At 46.5% G+C, this 22196-nt stretch overlaps 1 protein-coding gene across 1 annotated transcript; it reads right to left on the bottom strand.

Moving 5' to 3' along the window:
* Positions 1 to 8558: 8558 nt before the first annotated feature.
* On the bottom strand, positions 8559 to 20835 carry CFAP97D2 (CFAP97 domain containing 2). Its single transcript, XM_044250318.1, has 4 exons — positions 20746 to 20835; positions 10980 to 11060; positions 9972 to 10090; positions 8559 to 8754 (listed from the first exon to the last, which is right to left on the bottom strand). The coding sequence occupies exons 1-4, from the start codon at positions 20833 to 20835 to the stop codon at positions 8559 to 8561; spliced, it is 486 nt and encodes a 161-aa protein (XP_044106253.1).
* Between the last annotated feature and the right edge of the window lie 1361 nt (positions 20836 to 22196).

The following is a 22196-nucleotide window of genomic DNA, read 5'->3' as shown; positions in this document are numbered from 1 at the left end:
ATATCAGTTCATTTTCTTATGTTGAACCAACCTTGCATTCTAGGAATAAATCTCACTCGGTCATGGTGTAGGATCCTTTTTATATGCTGCTAGTTGGTTTACTGGCATTTTGTTGAGGATTTTTGCATCAATGTTCATAAGGGATATTGGTATCCAGTCTTTTCTTGTGGAGTCTTTGTCTGGCTTAGGTACAAGGAATGTTGCCCTCAGAATGAGTTAGGAAGTAGTTCCTCTTCTTCAATTTTTTGGAAGTTTGACAAGCATTGGTATTAGTTTTTCTTTAAATATTTGGTAGAATTCACCAATGAAGCCACTGGGTCCAGGGCTTTTTTGTTGGGGGATTTTTGATTACTGATTCAATCTCCTTACTAATTAGAAGTCTATTCAGATCTGTTTTCATGACTTAGTGTTGGTAGGTTTTCCAGTTCTATAAATCTGTCCATTCCATCTATGCATGCGATTTGTTTGGCATATGATTTTTCGTAGTATTTTCCTGTAATTCTTTTTTTCCAGATTTTACTTACTTGGAGTCAGCAGACTCCAAGCTGAGTGCAGATCCTGGGACCCTGAGACCATGACCCGAGCCGAACGAACTACCCAGGTTCCCACATTCCTTATTTTAGTAATTTGAGTCTTTTCTCTTTTTTCCTTATTACATCTACCTCAAGGTTTATTAATTTTTTAAAATCTTTTTGAAAAACCAGTTTTTAGTTTCATTGATTGTCTCTATTTTTTTTTCTACACTTTATTTCATTTATCTGTGCTCTGTGCTTTATTATTTCCTTCCTTCTGCTGGCTTTGAATTCAGTTTGTTCCTTCCCTGGTTCCTCAGGTAATAAAATTATGTTGTTCATTTGAGACCTTTCTTTTTTTTTTAATGTGTTTATAGCTACAAATTTCCTGCTTAACACCAATTTCTTGCATATCCCATGAGTTTTGGTATGTTGTACATTTATTTTTATTTGTCTCTAAGGATATACTAATTTCCCTTGGGTTTTCTTCTTTTAACCATTGGTTGCTTAAGAGTATGTTGTTTAATTTCCAGAATTTTGTGAATTTTCCAGTTTCCCATTCTGTTACTGATTTATAATTTCATCCTGTTGTGGTCTGAGAAGACACTTTGTGTAATATCTATCTCTTTAAATCTATTGATACTTACTTCATGGCCTAAAATATGATCTATTCTGGAAAATGTCACATGTACATACTTGAGAAGAATGTGTATACTGTTGTTGCTGGGTAGAGTGTCTGTGTATGTCTGTAAGATCTAGTTGGTTTGTTGTGTTAAGTCCTCTGTTTCCTTATTTATCTTCTGCTTGTTCTGTCCATTGTTTTAAGTGAATACTGAAGTCTCCAATTATTACTATAGAATTGTCTATTTCTCCCGTCTATTTGATCAGAGTTTGCTTCATATATTTTAGTGGTCTGTCCTTAGTGCACAAATGTTTATAATTTTTTATTTTCTTGATGTATTAAAACTTTTTGAGTACATAATATCCTTATTGTCACTTTTTTTGTATCTAAAGTGTATTTTGTTGGATATTAGAATGCTCTTATGCTTATGCTCTCTTTTGGTTGTGATTTGCCTGAGATATTTTTTTTTATCCTTTGACTTTCAATCTATTCGGTTCTGAAGTCAGTCTCTTATAAATGGTATATAGTTTGATCATGTGTTTTTATACATTATGCCAATCTCTATCTTCTGATTGGAGAGTTTATCCATTTATATTTAAAGTAATTACTGATAAGGAGGGACTTCTGGTATTTTGCTATTTGTTTTCCATATGCCTTATAGCTTTATATTATTTATTTCCAGCATTACTATCTTCTTTTGTACTTAGTTGATTTTTTGTAGTAAAACATTTAAATTATTTTCTTGTTTCTTTTTGCAAATATTCTATAGCTATTTTATTTGTGATTATCACTAGGATTGCATTTAATATCCTAAAGTTATAACACTCTAAATTGAGTTTATTGATTAACTTCAATAACTTACAAAAACTGTTCCTTTACAGCTGTGTTCCCATCCTTTTTAGTTATTGATATCATAAAATTACACTCTTACCCATCATGTGCTGCCAAACATAAAATAACAAATCTTTTAAGTAAATTAGTCTCTTAAACTGTGTGTATAAAATAAGATTTAGAGTTCCAAAATTCCAATAATACCAGCTTTGATATTTGCCCATGTATTTACTGTTATTGAGATCTTTATTTCTCTGTATGGCTTTGATTCACTGCATCATAACTAGTAATCTCACTCAGGACTCCCTTGAACATTTCCTGTGGGTCAGGTCTAGTGGTGATGAACTCATGAGCCTTCAGATATTTGGGAGTGTCTTGATTTCTCCCTCACTTCTAAAGGACGGATTTGCTAGATACAGGACTCTTGATTGATATTTTTTTTCTTTTAGTTCTCAGAATATATCAGACCACTGCCTTCTGGTCTCCAAAGGTTCTGATGAAAAATATGCTAATTCTCTTATTGATGATCCTTGTATATAATGATTTTCTTCTTTTTTGGTGCTTTTAAGACTCTCTCTGTCTTGTATTTCTAAAGTATGATTATAATGTGTCTTGGCATGGGTCTCTCTGAGTTCATCTTACTTGAAGTTCACTGAACTTCTCAGAAGGAATTTGGGAAGTTCTTAACCATTATTTCTTCAAATATTCTCTCTACCCCTTCCTCTCTCTCTTCTCCTTCTGGAACTCCTATAATCCATATGTAGATCCACTTAATGTTGTCACACAGGTCCTTTAGGTTCTGCCTGATTTTCTTCGCTCTTTTTAATTTCTGTTCCTCAGCCTGGATAATTTCCATTGCTTATCTTCAAGTTCACTGATTCTTTCTTCTGCCTGCTTAAATCTTCCTTTGAATCCGTCCAGTAAATTTTACATTTCATTTATGTACTTTTTCTGCTTCAGAGTTTCTTTTTTAGGTTTTTTTTTTTAGGTTTTATATTTCCTTGTTGATCTTTCCATATTGTTCATACCTCATTCTCTTGACTTTCTCCACATCTTCCATCAATTCTTTGAGTATCTAAAACCATTGTTTTAAAGTCTTTGTCTTGTATATCTGACATCAGGTCCATTCTCTGGGACAGTTTTTGTTGATGCATTTTTCCCCCTTTGAATGGGTATTACTTTCCTGTTTCTTTGTATGCTTTGGTTGAAAACTGGATATTTGAATCAGTAATGTGGTAGCTCTGGAAAAAAGATTCTCCCCCTTCCTCAGGGCTAACTGATGTTTAAAATTATACTTAACTAATTCTTTTTTTTTAATTTTTTTATTGTCATAGACTGTCTCTGTGCTGAGGATCAACCTTAGGTATAAACTTAATGTCTTCTTATTTCTTCTCTGAGCCTTTTTCTGGGCATTCTTTAATGTCTCACTTCCAAAAGGAAAAAAGGAAAGAGTGGCTAGAGGAAGTATGCTGGTCCTTTAAATTCCCTGGAAGTCACTGCAGCAGGAGGAGGATGGTCTTGCAGCAAAGAGGAGAGGGGCAACACCTCTTCATCTGCACAATTGTGATCAGCAGCAGCAATCAGTGATCACAGAGCAGACCTGCTATTTGGAGGTAAGGTCCTTTGTTGCCTACTTTGGCTCCAGAAACACATGTGCCTATGAGACTGTGGGGGGTGGGGGCAGTAGGTACCTGCTACTTTGCTAAGAGCTATATTGACTGAAATTAACCACAATTTTATATCCAAGGCTTCCTCCTGTGTGTTATAGCTTTCAATAGACTCCAGAGTTCCAAAGCGGTTACTTCATACAGATTTTGCTAGTGCAATTGACTAGGTGGAGAGAGAGATTCCTGGTACTTCCTATTCTACCATCTTCCTACCAATGAATGGTATTTAGCATCATAAGGCCTGTTCTTTTAAGATGAAAACCTCCTTTTTGATCTCATATAAGTATCTTGGATATGTGCAACCACCAGCATAGTCAATGAGAACATTTTCATCACCCTCAAAAAGAAACCTTGTACCATTTTTAAAATTTTATTTACTTATTTTTCGAGAGACAGAGAGAGCAGGGGTAGGGGTAGAGGGTGAGGGAGAGAGAGAATCTCAAGCAGACTCCCCACTGAGCACAGAGCCTGACAAGTGGCTTGATTCCACAACCCTGAGATCATGACCTGAACTGAAATCAAGGGTCAGATGTTTAACCAGTTGAGCCACTCAGGAACCTCAGAATCCTTGTACCCTTTAAATATCAATTCACTATCCCTCCATGCCCCCAACCCTAAGTAATCACTAATCTACTTTCCATTTCTCTGGAATTACCTAACCTGGACATTTCATATAAGTGGAACCATATAACATACGGTCTTTGGGGACTGGCTTCATTCTCTTAGCATGATGTTTTCAAGGTTCATCCATGCTGTAGTATTTTCAATACCTTACCCCTTTTATTTTATTATTTATTTTTTAAAAGATTTTATTTATTTATTTGAGAGAGAGAGAGAACACAAGTAGAGGGGAGGGGCTGAGGACAGGGGAGAAGCAGACGCGTGCTGAGCAGGGAGCCGAAGGCAGGCACTTAACCGACTGAGCAATCCAGGTGCCCAGTACTTAATTTAATTCCTTTTAATGGCTGAATAACATTCCATGTTATGGGTTTATTCCTTTTTCAGTTTTGAACATTTGGATCGTTTCTACCTTTTGGCTATTATGAGTAATACTGCTGTGAATATTCATATACAAGTTTTGCTTTTGGACATGTTTTCATTTCTCTTGTGTATATATCTAGGAGTGGAATTACTGAATCATGTGGTAACTCTATGTTTAAATATTTGAAAAACGGTCAGACTGTCTTCCACAGTGACTGCAGCACTTACATCCCGTCAGCAGTGGATACGGGCTCGGGTTTTCCACAGCCTCAGCAGCACTAGTTATCTGCCTTTTATTCTTGTGGGAGTCAAGTCGTATCACACTGTGGTTGTGACTTGCCTTTTCATGATGACTAATGATGTTGAGCATTTTTTTGCATGTGCCTATTGGCTCTTTATATATCTTCCTTGGAGAAACATTTACTCAGATCCTTTGCCTATCTTTTAATTGGGCCATTTTTCTTTTTATCGTTTGACTATAAGAGGTTTTCATACATTCTTGATGCAAGTCCTTAGCAGATATATGACTTGCAAATCGTTTCTCCCATCCTGTGGGCTGTCTTTTCACCTTCTTGATATTGTTCTTTGAAACACAAAAGTTTTTAATAAAAAAAAAAAGTTCTTAATTTTGACTAAGCCTAACTTATCCAAGTTACTATTTTCTTTTTTGTTCATGGTTTTGGCATCATATCTATTAACGTTTCCAAATATGAGGTGAGGAAGAATCACCTCTGTGTTTTCTTACGTGAATTTTTATATTCTCAGCTTTATATTGTGGTCTGATCCATTTTGAGTTAATTCTTGTATATGGTGTGAAGAGTCCAAATTTATTCTTGTGCAAATGAGTATAGAGTTGTTCTAGCACTCTTTGTTGAAAAGTCTATTCTTTCCCCATCAAATGGTCCTGGCACCTTAACTTGAAAATAATTGGCATAGACACATGGGTTTATTTCTGGACTCTTGATTGGATTCCATTAATCTATACCTGCCTTTATTCTGGTACCACATGGTCTTGATCACCATTGCTTTACAGAAAGTTTTGGAATCAGGACACATGATTCCTACTTTGTTCTTCTTTTTAGAATTGTTGTGGCAATTTGCTGTCCCTTGCAGTTCCGAAGAATATTCATATCTACTTGTCAACTCCTACAAAGAAGTCAGCTGGGATTCTGGTAGGGTTTACACTAAATCTGAGATCGGTTTGAGAAGTACTGCCATCTTAACAATATGAAGTCTTCTGATTTATGAACATGGGTTTTTTTTCACTTATTTAGATATTCTTTAATTTCTTTCAACAATATTTTATAGTTTTCAAAATATGAGATTTGCACTTCTTTTATTAAATTTATTCCCAAGTATTTTGTTCTTTTTGATGCTTTTGTGAATGGAATACTTCTCTTAATTTCATTTTCAAACTGTTAATTGCAAGTATATAAAAATAAAATGGACTTTCCATTAATCTTCTATCTTGCCACCTTGTTGAACTTGTCTATTAGTTCTAATACTTTTTTTTAAGTCGTTTCCTTGGGATTTTCTGTATGCAAGATCATATCATCTGTGAATGGAGACAGATTTATGCTTTCCTTCCCAACGTGGATGTCTTTTATTTCATGTCCAATGAAGTTTGGAACTTGCCCACACTCTGCTGCAAAAGAAGTCAGTTACTTTGAGGGGACATCAGGAGCCATTGGTTTTATGGCATGTTTATCTCCCAGGCAAAATCTCAGAGCTCTGAAGCTCAGAGTGGGGGAGATGCCAAGCATCTCCATATGTGACACCCCATGCCCTTCCACTGTGTAGGGGAGGACACGTAGACCTTCATGGCTTCAAATCACTATACTAATTGAAGTAGGCCAAGGGGATCAGGCCCCAGGATCCCCAGCAACACCGCACTTGAGATAGAGCCTCCATTCTCGAGTGGGAGCTGGGCAGAAAGGAGCCCCCATCTCTGGGCCATACTCATCTGAGACTTGGTCTCAGTAGTAGGCAGCTGGGGACAGGATGATAAATGCTGAAGTCCTGCCTTTTCCAGGAAGAAAGCTCTCCAGCTGGGAGTAGGTGAGAGAAGGAGTCCTCTGTTGTCGGCTGTGACAGTCTGGAACAGTCTCTGCTTTGCTGAGCTGGGAGGGAGGGGAAAAGGAGTGGGTGCCAGTTCAAGTACTATGAAACCTATCTGTTCTGGCCACATTTTAGCAGCTTTTCTTGGAAAAATGTTTCTTTATATGGTATATGCCCTTAGGACCATTTCCATAAACTTAAATTAGTTGTTTTAAAAATAATTTTTATCCGTTTTGCTGGGGAGTGGGTCCAGGGACCTCATTATGCTGTCATGCTTGGAAGATCTTCTCTGTGTGACTCATAGTTGAGATTCTTCATTTATCGTTGAATTTTCAGTCTTGGGCAGAGATAATAGGTTTTAAAAATGTGAATACTCCTAGCAGCCTTATTTGTAATACCCAAAGACTAGAAACAGTCCAAATGCTTACCTGTAGGTGGGTGGATAAAAAACCGTGAGGGCAACTCGGCACAAGAAGGAATGGTCTGTCTACTCTCTCAGCCACGACACTGCGTGGAGTGAAAGGCAGGAAAATGCAGACACTGCAGGGAAATACTCACACAAAACTCAGAAAAATGCAAGCTTGTCCCTAGGGACACAAAGCAGATTGTGGACGGGAAAGAGGAAGGGTTGGGTGATGATTGATGGGAATAGGAGACCTCGGGGGGTGATGGATGTAGCTATTATCTTGATTGTGGGGATATTCTCCCAGAGGTAAAGCGTATCAGACTTGTCAAGTGGAACAGCGCAAATACACAGTTTGCCGTATGCCGACTACAATCTCAATAAAGCCCTGAAAAATAACAGGAAGAGTGAAAGCCCAATTGCTGGTTATGTAGTTAGGTAGCTAGGTAATTTTATACTAATTGAACCAACTGGTTTGCAGTGCTCTGGGTGGCTTCTGTCCCACACCATTTATTAATTTGATAAGTGTCTTTTATTAACTAAAGGACAGAGAAATGAAATGGTCAGTTATCAGGCTCAAACTGATGAATTCTTTTTTTTTTTTTTTAAGATTTTATTTATTTATTTGACAGACAGAGACCACAAGTAGGCAGAGAGGCAGGCAGAGAGAGGAGGAAGCAGGCTCCACGCTGAGCAGAGAGCCCGACGCGGGGCTCGATCCCAGGACCTGAGCCGAAGGCAGAGGCTTAACCCACTGAGCCCCCCAGGCGTCCCCTGATGCATTCTTTTTTTTTTTTTTTAAACATTACCTATGCTTATGTATTTTTTAAGACGTATTTTATTTTATTTATTTATTTATTTTTGAGAGAGAGAGACAGAGAGAGAGAGGAGGAAGCAGACTCCCCGCTGAGCAGGGAGCCTGATGCGGGACTCGATCCCAGGACTCCAGGATCATGACCTGAGCCGAAGGCAGAGGCTTTAACCCACTGAGCCACACAGGTGCCCCCCCACCCCGCGTCCCCGCTGATGCATTCTTGACAAAAATCATTGACTTCCATTCTTGCTGCGGCTTCGTTAAACTAATCGCAAGGAGATACGTCATTTCTACTATCACCTTGTGATTAGCTCGGTGCTCTCTGCTTCAACACAGGAGTGATGCTGAACTCATCCTGAGTCTGAACATGCAAAGCGACCACACTCTGTTCTCGGCATATGGCCCAGAGCTGAACAAAGAGAAGTGCATAGAAAGGCACAAGGGGGTCTTTGCTTTAAAATCCAAGCAGGTGAAGGAGGTGGCATGTCGCTTGCAGGGCCTGTGAAGACGGTGTCCTGGTGTGGGAGGAGCTGGTTGGCTTCGCAGGCCCTTTCTGGCCCCTCACATCCCTTTTATGTTTCCGGAAGTCTGGCTCTGTCTGCTCTGTCTGGCCCCTTGTTCAAGCTCAGGCACTTCCTGTGCCCTCTGACTGGCTGGCCCCTCCCCGGGATCACTTCTGCTCCCTCTTTTCCCTCCTTCTTCCCCCATTTCCTGAGTGTGACATATCAGGCAGGCGAGGAGGAGGAGGAGGGGGAAGCCACTCGATGGTGTGGGGTGACCTGCAGGTGGGTTGGGACTTGCGTTTTTCAAAGAGAATCCAGGCAGCAGGTGTGGGGCTCTCCTGCAGGATCCTGTCCTGGATTGAGCTGCATGGAAATGAACTATTAGTTTAGGCTACTTCGTTACAGGGAGTTTTATACTCCAGCTAATATCTGTCTTTAAAGCAGAAAGTGATTCCAAATCTAATGTAAACGAACCCAGGAAAATGGAGGTTGACCCATTCCTCCGGGTTTTTAATGGCAGGGGCTGGGCATGGAGGCATTTCGACACCCAGACCCACTCCCTGGCCCCCTACCCGTACCCTCCCACCTCCCTGTGAAACCTCAGTTGAACCACTGCTGGAGAACCCACAGACAGACGAGGCCAGCCCAGCTGGAATGCAGGATCCGCCCCTCCTGTGGAGCCCTCCTCTGTGACACACTTCCTGGTGCTTGAGGGTCAACTAAATTTTAATTTATTGTGAAATCTGGAAACCACTGCGAGCTTCTCGGAGACTGGCGCGGGCTCAAGTAGGACTGAAAACCCGCCCGCCTGAAACCATCCCTCACAGGCACTGCGGGACGGAAAGGACAGTGATGAAACCAGGGGGCCGACTCTGGGGCTTTGTAGGGTGTAGGGGACGGGGCTGTGTGCTTTAGAGAAGAGGGGCTCTTGGGGTTCATAAGTGTCTCTAAATATTTGTAGGCAGGTTTTAAAGACTGTGGAGGCCTGTTGTCCTGCACCTCCACAGAGAGCCCCGCTTTGGGTAAAAACAATGTTGCTGGTCAAGAGTAGCAGCAGCAGGCTCCCCGTGACAAACAGGAGCGGCCACCATGCCACGCTGGACACAAAGTCACATGACCTGGCATGCATTTTCCCGACGGACATCGGGCCGGTTTTGCACACGGAAGGAAGTGCAGGAGCCCAGCCTGAGCACAGGCCCTGGGGCAGGAATCTGCTTCCCACAGCCTCCTGGGGGCTGACTTGGCCCTGATCCTCGCTGCCCGCTGCCTCTGTTTCCCCACGGCCCCTTCCTCATGGGAGGCTTATGAGCGTTTGGCGAGAGGACGGTGCAGCAGGCTGGGGACGGCACAGAGGGACACTGAGAGCTGCTGTCCGTGTCCTTGTTCTGTTGTGGCACAGAATTAGCCCGAGCCCCAGGAAACCCTCTGATTTCGGAAGGACAGAGGAAAAGGCACAGGGCTCCCCGCAGGGAGGGCGGCAAGGAAACGTTCCGGCTCCGGGGCAGCGCCTCTGTGTGGGCCGCGAGCGGCTCCGGGCCCTGGCCGGGCTGTGCTGACGGTAGGGTGCGGGGCCCCGGTACCTCTTGTGCCCGTGGTGGTCTCCGCTCTCGGTCCGTCCCCCGGCCCTCATGACGCGGGACAGCTTCTCCAGCAGCAGGCGGTTGTCCCTGGCGATGGTGGCAAGCCGCGCCTCCTCCCGCTGGGGACAGACACACAGGGAGGCTCTGGGGCACCAGCCACGTCCGGGCCGTGACTGCGCAGACACTCAGAGGGTCACGTCAAGCCCACAGTCCCTTGGACGTGAGCCCACCGCGGCTGCCAAGGCGCTCGCGGGCATCAGCGCCCCGAGTGCCGGGGGGGCCCCTTTGTCCGGGAGCCGGAGTCCGTTAGGGCGCTCAGAGAGGGGGTAAGGGCGAGGGTGCCGCGGGTCTCTGTGAAGCGCGGTCACCCTCTGAAACTCCGAGGCGGGGATGCTGATGAGGAAATCACTTCAGGTTTCAAGACACAATTTTAGAAGACGGGCTCGGAGCCAGAGGAAAGGGCCGGCCACGGAGAGGGACTCCCTCTTGCTTTAGGGCCGGCCACGGGCGGGTCTGCGGCTCGCCGCACCGGCCCGTCAGCCCCCGCCCGCCCTCCTCGGACCCCGTCCCGGGCAGGCGCGCCGAGGCCCCACGGCGTCCCCGGCAGCACAGCCATGGGAGGCTTATTCTCACTCGGTGGTTTAGGCTTCCAGAAATAGTCTGTGGGGGGCAAGAAGTGGTCTGGTCTGCTGTTTTCTGAAGAAATGGTCCTGTTCAGAGGAAGGGTGCTGACTGACCTCCTGAAAGCCGCCGCCGGCCACTCCGGCCCCTCGCCGCCCTCGCTTCCCCGAGACGAAGGGTCCTCGGAGGACCGGAGAGGCCACCCGGCGTCCCCGCCGCCCCCCGGCTCCGGCCGGCACCTTGAGGCTCCCCGGCCGTGGATCGGCCGGTCGTTGATGACAGGAACCGTGTATGCCTGACTGAGCCTGCATTTTCCACGTCCCCAGTTTCTGAGTTGACATTTCCTCCTGAGCTGCGCCCACGCCCGAGAGGTAGCAGAGAAATTACCTTCAGCTTCTTGAGTTTCAGGCGGAGGTGGCCGAGGCTCCAGGGGGCGCGGGCGTCCACGACGGGCTGGGCGTCCTGGACCTGTGGTGCAGGGCAGCCTGTGACCCTGGGCACATGTTAGCTGGTGATTACCATGAACCCAGATTGGGCAGCTTCTGGGCCGTGGCCCTGGGGACAAGTATCGATGATTGTTTGTGGCACCAAAGATTCCAGGTCAGCCTGGGGCAGATGGTCCTGAATGAGGCTCAGGACTTGAGTCAAAACCCAGTTATTCCCTGGGGGCCACGGGCAGCCCTGGGGGATGAGCTTGCCACGTGGTTTTCAAGTAGAGAATTCAGTACAGAGTAAGAAGTCATCAAACGTAAGTGCCAGCCGACACTTCTGTTCTGTTGCCAGAGGCCTTTAAGGCAGTGAGTTATGAGACTGTGTCCACCTCACCCTGATCTCTGGGCCTCCAGCAGGATGAGCCCCTGAAACACTGACGAGCTTCCAAGTGATCTCTGCAGCTTCCCGTCAGAAAACGTACCAGCGAGGGGAGAAAACCTAGATTCCAGAACGTGATGGCGTGAATGCATCAGGGCTACCTGCGTTACCATCTGCAACACAAAGGGACCCCCCCCCCGCAATATTCCAGACCCCGCTCGACCGCTAGCCAGACCACTAGCTCCCAGACACATCAGCTGATGTCCCGCAAGCCACCGTGTTGGGAAAGGCCCGCCGCCGAGTGACTCTGGAACAATGACGTGAGCATCATTCGCTCCGGGAGTGAAAGCCAGCAGGCCGGGCAGCAGGAGCCAGGACAGCGCAGAGGGGCTAGCTGGCAAGAGGCTTGGACAGCACACTCCACGATGGATGCGTGGCCCCTGACGGGAGGGGCAGACTAAGGAGCAGAAACGAGGCAATAGCACGGCTACATACACGACCTGGGGGCCCTCTGTCACCAGCTGTGGAAGCAGCCAGGACCAGAGGTGGGCTGGCCAGAGCTGTGGGGTGGTGAGCAGCGGTACGCTGGGGATGGTGGGGTTAAAAACACACCTGGTACCTTACTTTTTCACGTTATCTTTAAAATCAAAGCTCCCAGGTGCCTGGGTGGTTCAGTGGGTTAACACCTCTGCCTTCAGCTCAGGTCATGATCCTGGAGCCCTGGGATCGAGTCCTGCATCGGGCTCCCTGCTCAGCGGGGAGCCTGCTTCTCCCTCTGACCTCCCCAAGCTCTCCCTTTCCCTCTTTCATTCTGTCTCTCAAATAAATAAATTAAATCTTAAAAAAAGCCCTAAAACTGAAATGAATTAAGGAGCTGAGGATAAAACCAAGAAACCTCCCCAAAGTGAGCCAGAAGTAGAGACGGGCAGGAGGAGAGAAAATGAAAAGACACTGGAGACTCAGTATTGGGTTAGGGACATTGGACTAGGAGGGTTTCTAGAAAATGGAAGGGGACAGAATTTTCAGAGTCTCTAAAATGAAAGAATCCATCAGAATAAACTCGAAGAGACTCATAGAAGCATGTCATCATAAAATGTCAGTAGTAAAGAGGAGGTCCTTCCTAAAAGTTTCCGGGAAGAAACACCCACATGCCCATGCCCATGGTTACACAGGAGTCACAGAATTCTTTAGAGAAGGTGTTGGCTGAAGCAGAGGGCTGACCATCCGTTAACTCACGCTCACCCTACCACCGTCTTGAGCTGTCACTCCTGTCGAGACAGGACCATGTTTCCTAGGACTCTTGGCACTGAGGTGTGGCTCCCTGATGATTTTTTGCCAAAGCAGCATCACAGATGTTCGTTTTAGGCCAAGGTCTCTACGAAGCAGGTGTGCCTTCTGTGCTCTACCCTGTCCCGCCCCCACCCCCACCCCCACGCACCACCCCCCAGCAGGACCCAGGTTGTCACAGAGCCTAATGGGCAGAGGAGCCACAGGTGAGTGGGTCTGGTGCGGGGCCATCCACACACGGGAATAGGCGCAGGGATTACACTCTGATAGTGCTGGGGTCTTTATACATTTGTAACATATATATGTATATGTTATAACATTATGTGTTATAACATGCATAACATATACACGTTTTTATACATTTATACATTTTATACATGTATACTTTATACATTTAAGATCTATTTGTTACAGCAGCTCTTATTACTCTAACTTATAATGAGGACCAATGCCTTCAGCATCCTAAGGGAAGGCTATTTCCATCCTAGAACCTCATACCAAACTTTCTATCAGGAGCGACGGGAGCGGGGCACCCAGGTGGCTCAGTCAGTTAAGCGTCTGCCCGCCGCTCTGGCCAGGATCCTGGGTTTGGGGACTGAGTCCCGCGTCAGGCTCCGTTCTCAGCGGGGAGCGTCCTTCTCCCTCTGCGCCTGACCCTGCGCTCGCTCTCGCTCTTGCTCTCTCTCTGACAAATACATAAATAAAATCTGTAAAAAAAAAAAAAAAAAAAAAAAAAGTGATGGGAGAATGAAGGATTTTCAACACGGAGACCAAAAAACATCCAAAACAAAAGAAAAAAGCCCCCCTCCCCAGCAAAAAAGCTCCCTGCCCCTGTTCTTGGAAAGGCAACCCCGGGATGTACTTCACCACCAGAGAAGCGCTTTCTGCAGGGGAGACCAGCAAAGGGAGCCCCGTAGCCAGCAGTTCTGTGGGCCGCACAGCTGGGAGCAGAGGACGGAGCGGGCAGAAGGGGGTGGGGGGTGCTGAGAGATTACTCGAAGTTTTTGAGTGTTTGAGAATTTATTCATCAGCATTTGATGACTAATGGAATATTTGGGGAAAAAATGGCTACAAATATATAGAAAACTCAAGAACATGAAAACAAGGCAATATTAACTCTTACAAGAAATTGTAAAGAGATAGAGTTACAACTTGACTCAACAGTAAAAGGTTTTGCATAGTCACTTTGACTACCGATAATCTACATTTCTTATTTAACTGGCTATTGATTGAATAAAAACTGATTCTCTCTATGTTGAGAAGAAAGGGCAAATGAGCATCTTATTCTGAGAAATGGAAGCCAAAACCAGGAGAAACTGCCGGAAGGGCTGCGCGTGGCTGCCTCAGAACCAGGCTTTGCTGCTTTTTATCAAGCTGTTTTGATACTATTCTTTTTTTTTTTTTTTCCAAAATGTATCTATATCACTCTGATAAAAAGTAGAAGGACTGCAGAATTATCAGACAGAGCGGGAGCTGGAACTGCGCGGGCTCCCAAGAAAGCAGGTGGCCTATGGTACAGCCCGGTCCCGGCGCTTCGAGCCCCTGCAGCGGAGCCCCTGCCCCCGCTGCCCAGAGAAGAGCCCGGGGCCCTCAGGTTCCCAACAGACCCCCGCAGCCCGCACCTCCCCCTCCTCTGACTCCCTCCCTGTTTCCCCATCTTTGCCGCGGGGAAGGCACTTACAACCCATCCACTCTACTGTCCCATTCTTAAATTTACGGAAACCGTTACCATCTATTATTACCACTCGGCTTCCTTTTTCACTCAAAATTATCGTTTCTAAAAAATATAAACTTTAAACATAAAAATGAGAAAAATAGCCCAGTGGACCCCCATAGTAGCCTCATGCCCCTTCACCAAAACCAGCTCTGCCCCCGCCGGCCGCCCTCCGTCATCTGTGAGGATAGCAAAGCAAACCAAGCAAATCCTTTTCACCCTCAAATATTTTAACGTAGGTCTCCGCAATATGGGGAACCTTTAAAAGACACAGAGCAGCAGTACCGTAAGCACAGCAAGGTGACGACAGTTGTCTCAGGATCCGGGCGCTGCCCCTTTCTTCTGCTGTCCCTCCCTCCTCTCTCTTTCTCATTTGCTGGTGTGACTTTGGACCCAAGTAAGAGGGTCCGTAAGCTGCACTTACTTGATACGTCTCTTGCGTCTCTCTCTTTGTTTAAAGCTTTATTGATTTATTCTAGAGTGAGAGAGAGCAAGCCAGGGGGAGAGGCAGAGGGCAGAGAACCGCAAGCAGACGCCCACTGAGCACTGAACCTGCTGACCAGGGGCTCGATCTCCCGACCCTGAGAACACCACCTGAGCCGAAATCAGGAGTCAGATGTTTAACCGACTGAGCCACCCTGGTGCTCCTGCATCTCTTTGAATGATAGTTCTCCCTCCATACCCCTCCCCTGCAATGTGTTACAAGGAAGCCAGATAATGTGTCCTGTGCACTTTCTCAGTTGGATTTTGCTGATGGAATGCCTGGCACCACCTGTAAACTGACAGGAATTCAGGTTCGGTTTTTTCACTGGCAAGACTATCCCTTAGGTGATGCTGTGATATTTTATCACAAGGTACACATGTCTGCTTGTCTCTGTTTTTGTGAAAAAGAGACATTCTAAGTCCATCATTCATTCTGTTTATTTGCGGGAATACTTCGATGAAGACAAGCTTCAATTGGCAGGATACGTACTGGGCTCTTCTTAGGACTTGGTTCTTAAGCCCTTGCAATGGTGGCCAATATGGTGTTTCTGTTTAATATCATTGGAAAATCAAAGACTCAGACCAATTTGATGTGTTTCAGCCCACTGCCATGGATAGTCATTGTGCCCCACCTGCGGCCCCATGAGAAGGTGCAAATAACCTTGACAGCTTCCTTGCCCTCTGGAGTGACAAAGTGATGTGGGGTTAACATGTACATATCCTCTCTCAACTTGGAATCTGCTGTTTCTACAGGAAAGCCTGGTTCTTCCAATGAAATGGCATTTAGAGACCAAGTCTGGGTTCCCTGGAGTTTCGTTTGTACCAAGTTTGTTCTTTCAAGGCCTTTGCCATAGACAGAGCTCCCCTGGTCCTTCTAGTTTTGGTTCGGAGCCCCATTCCCCTTGGCTAGGCTAAGGGGTCTTACTTCTGCATTTCCCTTCTCCCGAGCTAAAATTCCCAGTTCTCAGTGACACCAACGTGACCACTCACTTGCTTATCACACCCTAAACACACACGTAACCCGTAAGAGTAATCCTGGCATCTTGTGGACGCGGGCCTCAGCCACAGACGTACGGGTCTGTCTCCACAGGCAAGGGGAACAGAAGCAGAAATGAACTATTGGGACGACACCGAAAAGAAAAGATTCTGCACAGTGAAGGAAACCTCCAGCAGAAAGAAAAGGCCACCTACCAGAGCGGAGAGGATATCGGCCAATGACAAATACAGCAAGGGTCACTATCCCAAATACACAGAGAACTTGTGTAACTCAGTAATGGAAAACAATCCAATTAAAAATGGGCAAACAATCTGAACAGACATTTTCTCAAACAAGACGTCCAGACGGCCAACAGACATGTGAAAAGAGGTTCAACGTTCCCCACGTCAGGAAAATGCAAATCAGAACCTGTCAGAATGGCTAGAATCAAAAAGACAAGAAATAACAAGTGTGGGGGAGGGTGTGGGAAAGAAGAGAAACCTGATGCCCCGTTGGCGAGAAGGTGAACGGGTGCGGGCGCGGCCGAGAACAGTAGGGAGGGTCCGCCACAACCAATCAGTAAAAATAGAAATACCGTCGGGTCCCGTAGTTTCCCTGTGAGGTGTTTCCCCAAAGGAAATGAAGACACTAATCTGAGAAGATAGGTGCGGCCCTCAGCTTGTCGTGGCGCTCCCTACAACAGGCCGCTCTGGAAGCAGCCCGAGTGTCCACTGACACACGACGGGATAGCGACGGTGCGGACGCGTCATGGAAGGCTGCTCAGCCACACGAAGAAAGAGATCTTGCCATTAGTGACAGTGTGGATGGATCTAGAGGGCACAGGGCTGAGTGAGATATGTCAGAGCAAGATAAATAGCATACAATTTCACTTGCATGTGGAAAATCAAAGCCAACAAGCAAAAAACACACTCATGAATACAGAGAACAGGGGCGTCTGGGTAGCTCAGTCGTTAAGCATCTGCCCTCAGCTCAGGTCATGCTCCCAGCATCCTGGGATGGAGCCCCGCGTCAGGCCCCCTGCTCGGCAGAAATCCTGCTTCTCCCTCAAGCCTGCTTCTCCCTCTCCCACTTCCCCTGCTTGTTTTCCCTCTCGCTGTGTCTCTCTCTGACAAACCCATACATAAAATCTTAAAAAAGTAAATAAATACAGAGAACAGACTGATGGTTGCCACAGGGGAGGGGGTGCGGAACGGTGAAACAGGTAAAGGGCATGAAGGGCCACACAATTCCACGTGTAAAACAAGTAAGTCGGGGAGATGGAAATGGCAGCACAGGGAAAGCCGTCGGTAATACTGTCATAACCTTGCACGGTGGCCGACGGCGACGACACTTCTGGAGCTGAGCACGGAGCGGTGCAGAGGGTTACGGGACCGCGGAGCAGAGCACCGGCTGCGGACTGTGCTTCCCCAACAAGAAGGACCCGAACTAAAAAGGCAAAGGCAGCTGCCACAGGCCCTTTCAATGTGCTTATGAAACCAATTGCTTCTACATTTTAGTCCATTTTATTTTCAATATTTTGGAACGCTTCCCAAGTTTAATTTTAATACTACGGGAAATATTTACCTGGCTCCAGAGTCAGATCTGACCATTCACTCTTTTTCTGAGAAGTCAAGGCTCGATCCTGTCGCCTCTGCCCTTTTCCCTGTTGCCGGATCTAATTTCACATCACTCCTTGAACTTGTGGAAGTGAAGGACACACAGTACGTACATGTCGATATGTTGTATGGATGTGTATATATATTTCCATCCCCTCTTTTTTAGGCAAATGTAGCCAATTTTACACATTTTTCTTCACGTTGCCTTTTCCATTTCACAGCGCATTCTGCCGTAGTTCTGTCGTGCTGTAGAGGGAGGCTTCGGTCCCTGTTCACACCTGCACACCACGTCGTCCTGTGAAGGGACTCACCCAGCTTCCTTCGGATGATCGTTTGAGTTCGCTCCCATTTTGCTATTACAAATACTGCTGCAATTAGTATCTTTTGCAATTTCTTTTCAGATCTTTGCCAGGGTGCCTTTGGAGCGGGCACTGCCGGGTTAAAGGCTAAACGCACGTGCAGTTTGCCTGGGGATCGCTAGACCCTCCGTGGGGCCATGTCTGCCGCATGCCCACCCGCACCGCAGACCGTGCTGCTCTCCCCAGAGCACGGCCAACAATTTGGGGGATCTTTGTCAACCTGCTAGTTGAGAAATCGTATTATGGGGCACGTTTAATTTGCATTTCTCTGTTACAAGTGGAGTTGACCAACTTTTATAGTTTTTTTTTCAACTTTTTATAGGTTAAGAGCTATTTGCAACTCTTTTTCTGTGAACTTTCATTTATCCCCCTTGCCCATCTTTATATGGAGTTTTTTTTTCTTTTCAGAAGTTCTCTCTATATAACGATATTAACCCTTTGTGCTATAAGTTGCAATTATTTTTCCCAATTTATATTTGTTTCTCCATTGATTCTTCTGGGTTCTTTAGATATTTAATCATTTCATCTACAAATAGAAAGGAAAAAAACCCCAAAACCTACTTCACTACATTTTCATGCCTAACAGATTTGTATTGTCCGTTTGCTGATACCTCCAACACAATTCAAAAGGTATACAAGGTAGTAGGCATCCTTGTCCTATTTCTAACTTCACAGGGAGTGCCTTTGGTGTTTCCCTATTAATTAAGTTCTGCCTTAGGACTAAGACATTTATATTTTATTGTGTTTGGGAAATACCAGTAGCAATGTCTACTTTATGAAGGTCATTTTAATTTTATTTTCAGCATGAATGGATGTCTAGGCTCTGAGACAGAAAGTCCTGTTGACCTTCTGTCCAGATGCTCGCTGGGCTGGGGACAAGGAGTTCCATCCTAGAGACACTTTGGATACGGGACTCTCTGCAAACGCTTTCGGTCTCTTCTATTGCGTTGAGGTCCTATATGTTCCCAACGGTTCTCAGCCAAGTAGTAAGAAACTAAGTAACCCCAAAGAGCTGACTCCCCTTTCTCTTAACATGGAAGAAGAATTTGTTTCAAGCCAAGTTTTGGTGCCCACTGGTAAGATCTGGCGTTGGTTCCTGCTGTGGCCTCCAGGCAGCACTGAGCGGCCACCATCCCCAATACCTGCGCTCCGCTTCTGCTTCCTTCCCCTGCAAGCCCATGTTGCCCCTCCTTCGTGGGGGCCTCCACCGTCTGGATCCCAGTCTTGTCTTCCCACAATGTGTTCTACTCCACCGGGACGGTGCTGCCCCCTCCCTGTGCCCTCCTCTCTTCTCCAGGAAATCCCTGCCAAGACTCCTGGCATCGTCTCTGCCTGGAACGGCCCCTCTGGCACCAGTTGCTCCATTCCACACCCGCACTTCCCTTCTTTTCGGCTTTCTTAGTTGACTGTATCTGAGACCTTCTCCCTGACTTCCTGTGGTCCCCTCCCAGGTGAGACCTATGGCCCTCCCTTTACACCTGATGCTGGGATCACGGATTCCTCGGCCCAATGACCTCGGCTGCTGGCCACGTGCTATTGGGGTGTCTCAGCAGTCCCTCCTCAGACCCAGCCATCTCCGAGGTGAGCGCGTCAGGACGAGGTAATTTCAGGCTCCAGCACCGCACCACGGTCCTGCGCCAAATGCCAGGGTTCCCTAGTCGTCAGCCCCCACTCCATACGATGACTGCGTCGAATCTTCTCTGTCTCGCGGTTTCTCAGGTGCAGAGCACGGTTACTCACTCACCCTGAGGCTGTTATCCGCCTGCTGGTCCCTGGGACGCACACGTGAACAACAAAACGCTCATGGCTTACATTCTCATCTACCCTTTGAGGAAGCTGTGCCTGTTGTCTCGTTCTTACTGCCGTAAGGGCTCTTCCAGTTTCCCCTGCTGAGCTCGACCTACTAGGTGCTGCGGATGTCACGGACATCAGAGCAGCACCATGGGGCCACCCCCTGGCCAGGTGGGGAAACAAACACGACAAGACGAATACATTACATCAATCACATGGTGACAGGAGACAGCAGAACGAGGACCCAGAGAGCGATGGGGGTGTGCCTCCTAAAAGAGGGCACAGAGAAGACCGCAGGAAGCCCAGAGGTCTGAGGAAGTGAGGGTGAGCCCTGGGACGGCCGGGCTCCCAGGGAGGACACCAGGTGCAGGGCCCAGGCATGGGGGACGCCAGAACAGCCTTACGGTAAGCGTGACCTCCCTGAGCCCACAGCGTCACCACCACTGAGGCACGCAGAGTCCCGAGAGGAGCGAAGACCCACCTGGATCTTGTACCTTGCAGGAACCTGGGGTCCCCTCCCTGCTGCGATGCCTTCAGAGCGTCACAGAGCGACGTCCCCTTCCCAGCTTACTCCCCTCTTAGAGCATTTCTCAACCTGGAGGGACACAGACTTGGAGCCTCGTGCAGGGTGATGGGCCCACTGACGTCTCGGAGGCGTAAGACCACCATGGCAGGCCATTTCAAAAACACAAGGTGACTTTCTCAAACGATATCAAATATCGTTTGATTTGCATCAAATAATTTGCATCCAATAACGGAAATAGTAGCCTATCTCCTAATGGCGATAAAAGGCGGCTTTTCGTTCCCACGGGCAAATGCTGCTTTGACAGGGGAGAGGGCTCCTCGCTTTTCTGTGTCTTAAGATACTTTCAAGTCAATTAGCAAAAATTAAGTACTTTGTAAGTGTGTCATAATTCAGAGTCCTAAAAGACCACAATCCATTTAACGGAATTTTTATCGTATGGTAACATATATGACCAAACTTCTAAGGAAATACCATTCCAACCATTCCATCTCTGAAAATAAAATTAGTTTTTGGTTTCCCGGGAAAGCCCTGGCAATCCGTGGGGGCTGCTCGGGCTGCTGAGCCATCTGGGCTGACATTCAGCTTTCCTACCTTTCTCCTGTGATCCTGGTAGGCTTTCTCCCAGGTGCGCTGCAGGCTCTCGCTGCCACAGGGAAGAGCTGGCCGGGGGGCTCTCCGCATTTCCAACAGCCAAAACAGCGGCTCCCGTCCACCAGCCGCCAGTGCAATCTGCAGAGGGTTGTGTTTGCTGGGTCAGCTGACCGTTGTCATGGCGTCCAAGCCTAGGAGGAAAGAAAGGGCAAGAAGACATCCTAGCACAGGAGAACTGAAGATTCTTCTGCTCTAAAGGGCATTTTCTCCACAGATCTGAGAAAGCTTCGTGATGCGCTCTGCTCAGCTCCCCCTTACTCATGGAAAAGGGCAAAGAGTTTCTTCTCCAGCTGACCTTCCCCTTCCCAGTCTCCCTTCTTTTCCTGCTTTCTTCCTTCCCTCGTCTCTCATATCCCTTCACCCCTTCCTGCCTCCAGCCCTCCTCCCTTTCCCCTCCTATCTTTGAAGAACTTTTAAGAATTTGGACAACTCCAAATATTTTTATTTGCAGCTTAGGTGGGAGATCTTCTTTTTTTTTTTTTCAATTGTCTTGAGGATTAGGTACAGAAAGTTTTAGTCATTTTAAGCCGCTCCTCTCTCTGTGGACGTATCTGGCTGGGACGGGTTTTCCGGGAGGCCGACGAAGGGGCAGTGGTGCCAGACTGTCTGTCGAGCTGTTCGTCTTGGTCGAAATCACAGGCCTCACTTCAAGATGACAGGATTAGAGGAACTGGCTAATGACGAAATAGCAAGATTATTCTCATTTCAGGTTGCTGGCCTGACATCTCGCCACACTCACCCCAGAAACATGGTATACGGAATTCGTGATTCGGGGCTCACCATTGAGCTGTTTGTCAGGAAACAGAACACAGCAGAAAAGAGGCATTTTATGAAGAATTGTGTTGTGCATATTAGCATGACTCAGTGGCTGTCAGTCTGAAAGAGAATTAGCTAAGCCTAAATTGAATCAGACTTTGGAAAAATAAGATATGAATAAAATTAGAATATGACTTTCTCCTGTCTGGTGTTAGATGGCTGAGGTATTGTGGACTGAGCTGGTTCCAGAGCCCTACAGAAGTGGGCAGAAGACTTTGCAGTTGCTAAGAATGTTGATGTACTGACAGTTTAAAAGTTGGGTTTTTCTTTTTTTTTTTTTTTAAAGATTTTATTTATTTATTTGACAGACAGAGATCACAAACAGGCAGAGAGGCAGGCAGAGAGAGAGGAGGAAGCAGGCTCCCTGCCGAGCAGAGAGCCCGATGTGGGGCTCGATCCCAGGACCCTGAGATCATGACCTGAGCCGAAGGCAGAGGCTTAACCCACTGAGCCACCCAGGCGCCCCTAAATGTTGGGTATTTAAAAATGAGTTTATCTTAGTTCACAAGTAGGAAATTATGCATATACAGTAGAAGATAGATGTAAGAATTACTGCCTGAAAAATACAGATGGCA

This window comes from Neovison vison, chromosome 5 (genome assembly GCF_020171115.1).
Source record: "Neovison vison isolate M4711 chromosome 5, ASM_NN_V1, whole genome shotgun sequence".
Classification (NCBI taxonomy): Eukaryota; Metazoa; Chordata; class Mammalia; order Carnivora; family Mustelidae; genus Neogale; species Neogale vison.
This window is presented reverse-complemented; position numbering and strand designations above follow the sequence as displayed.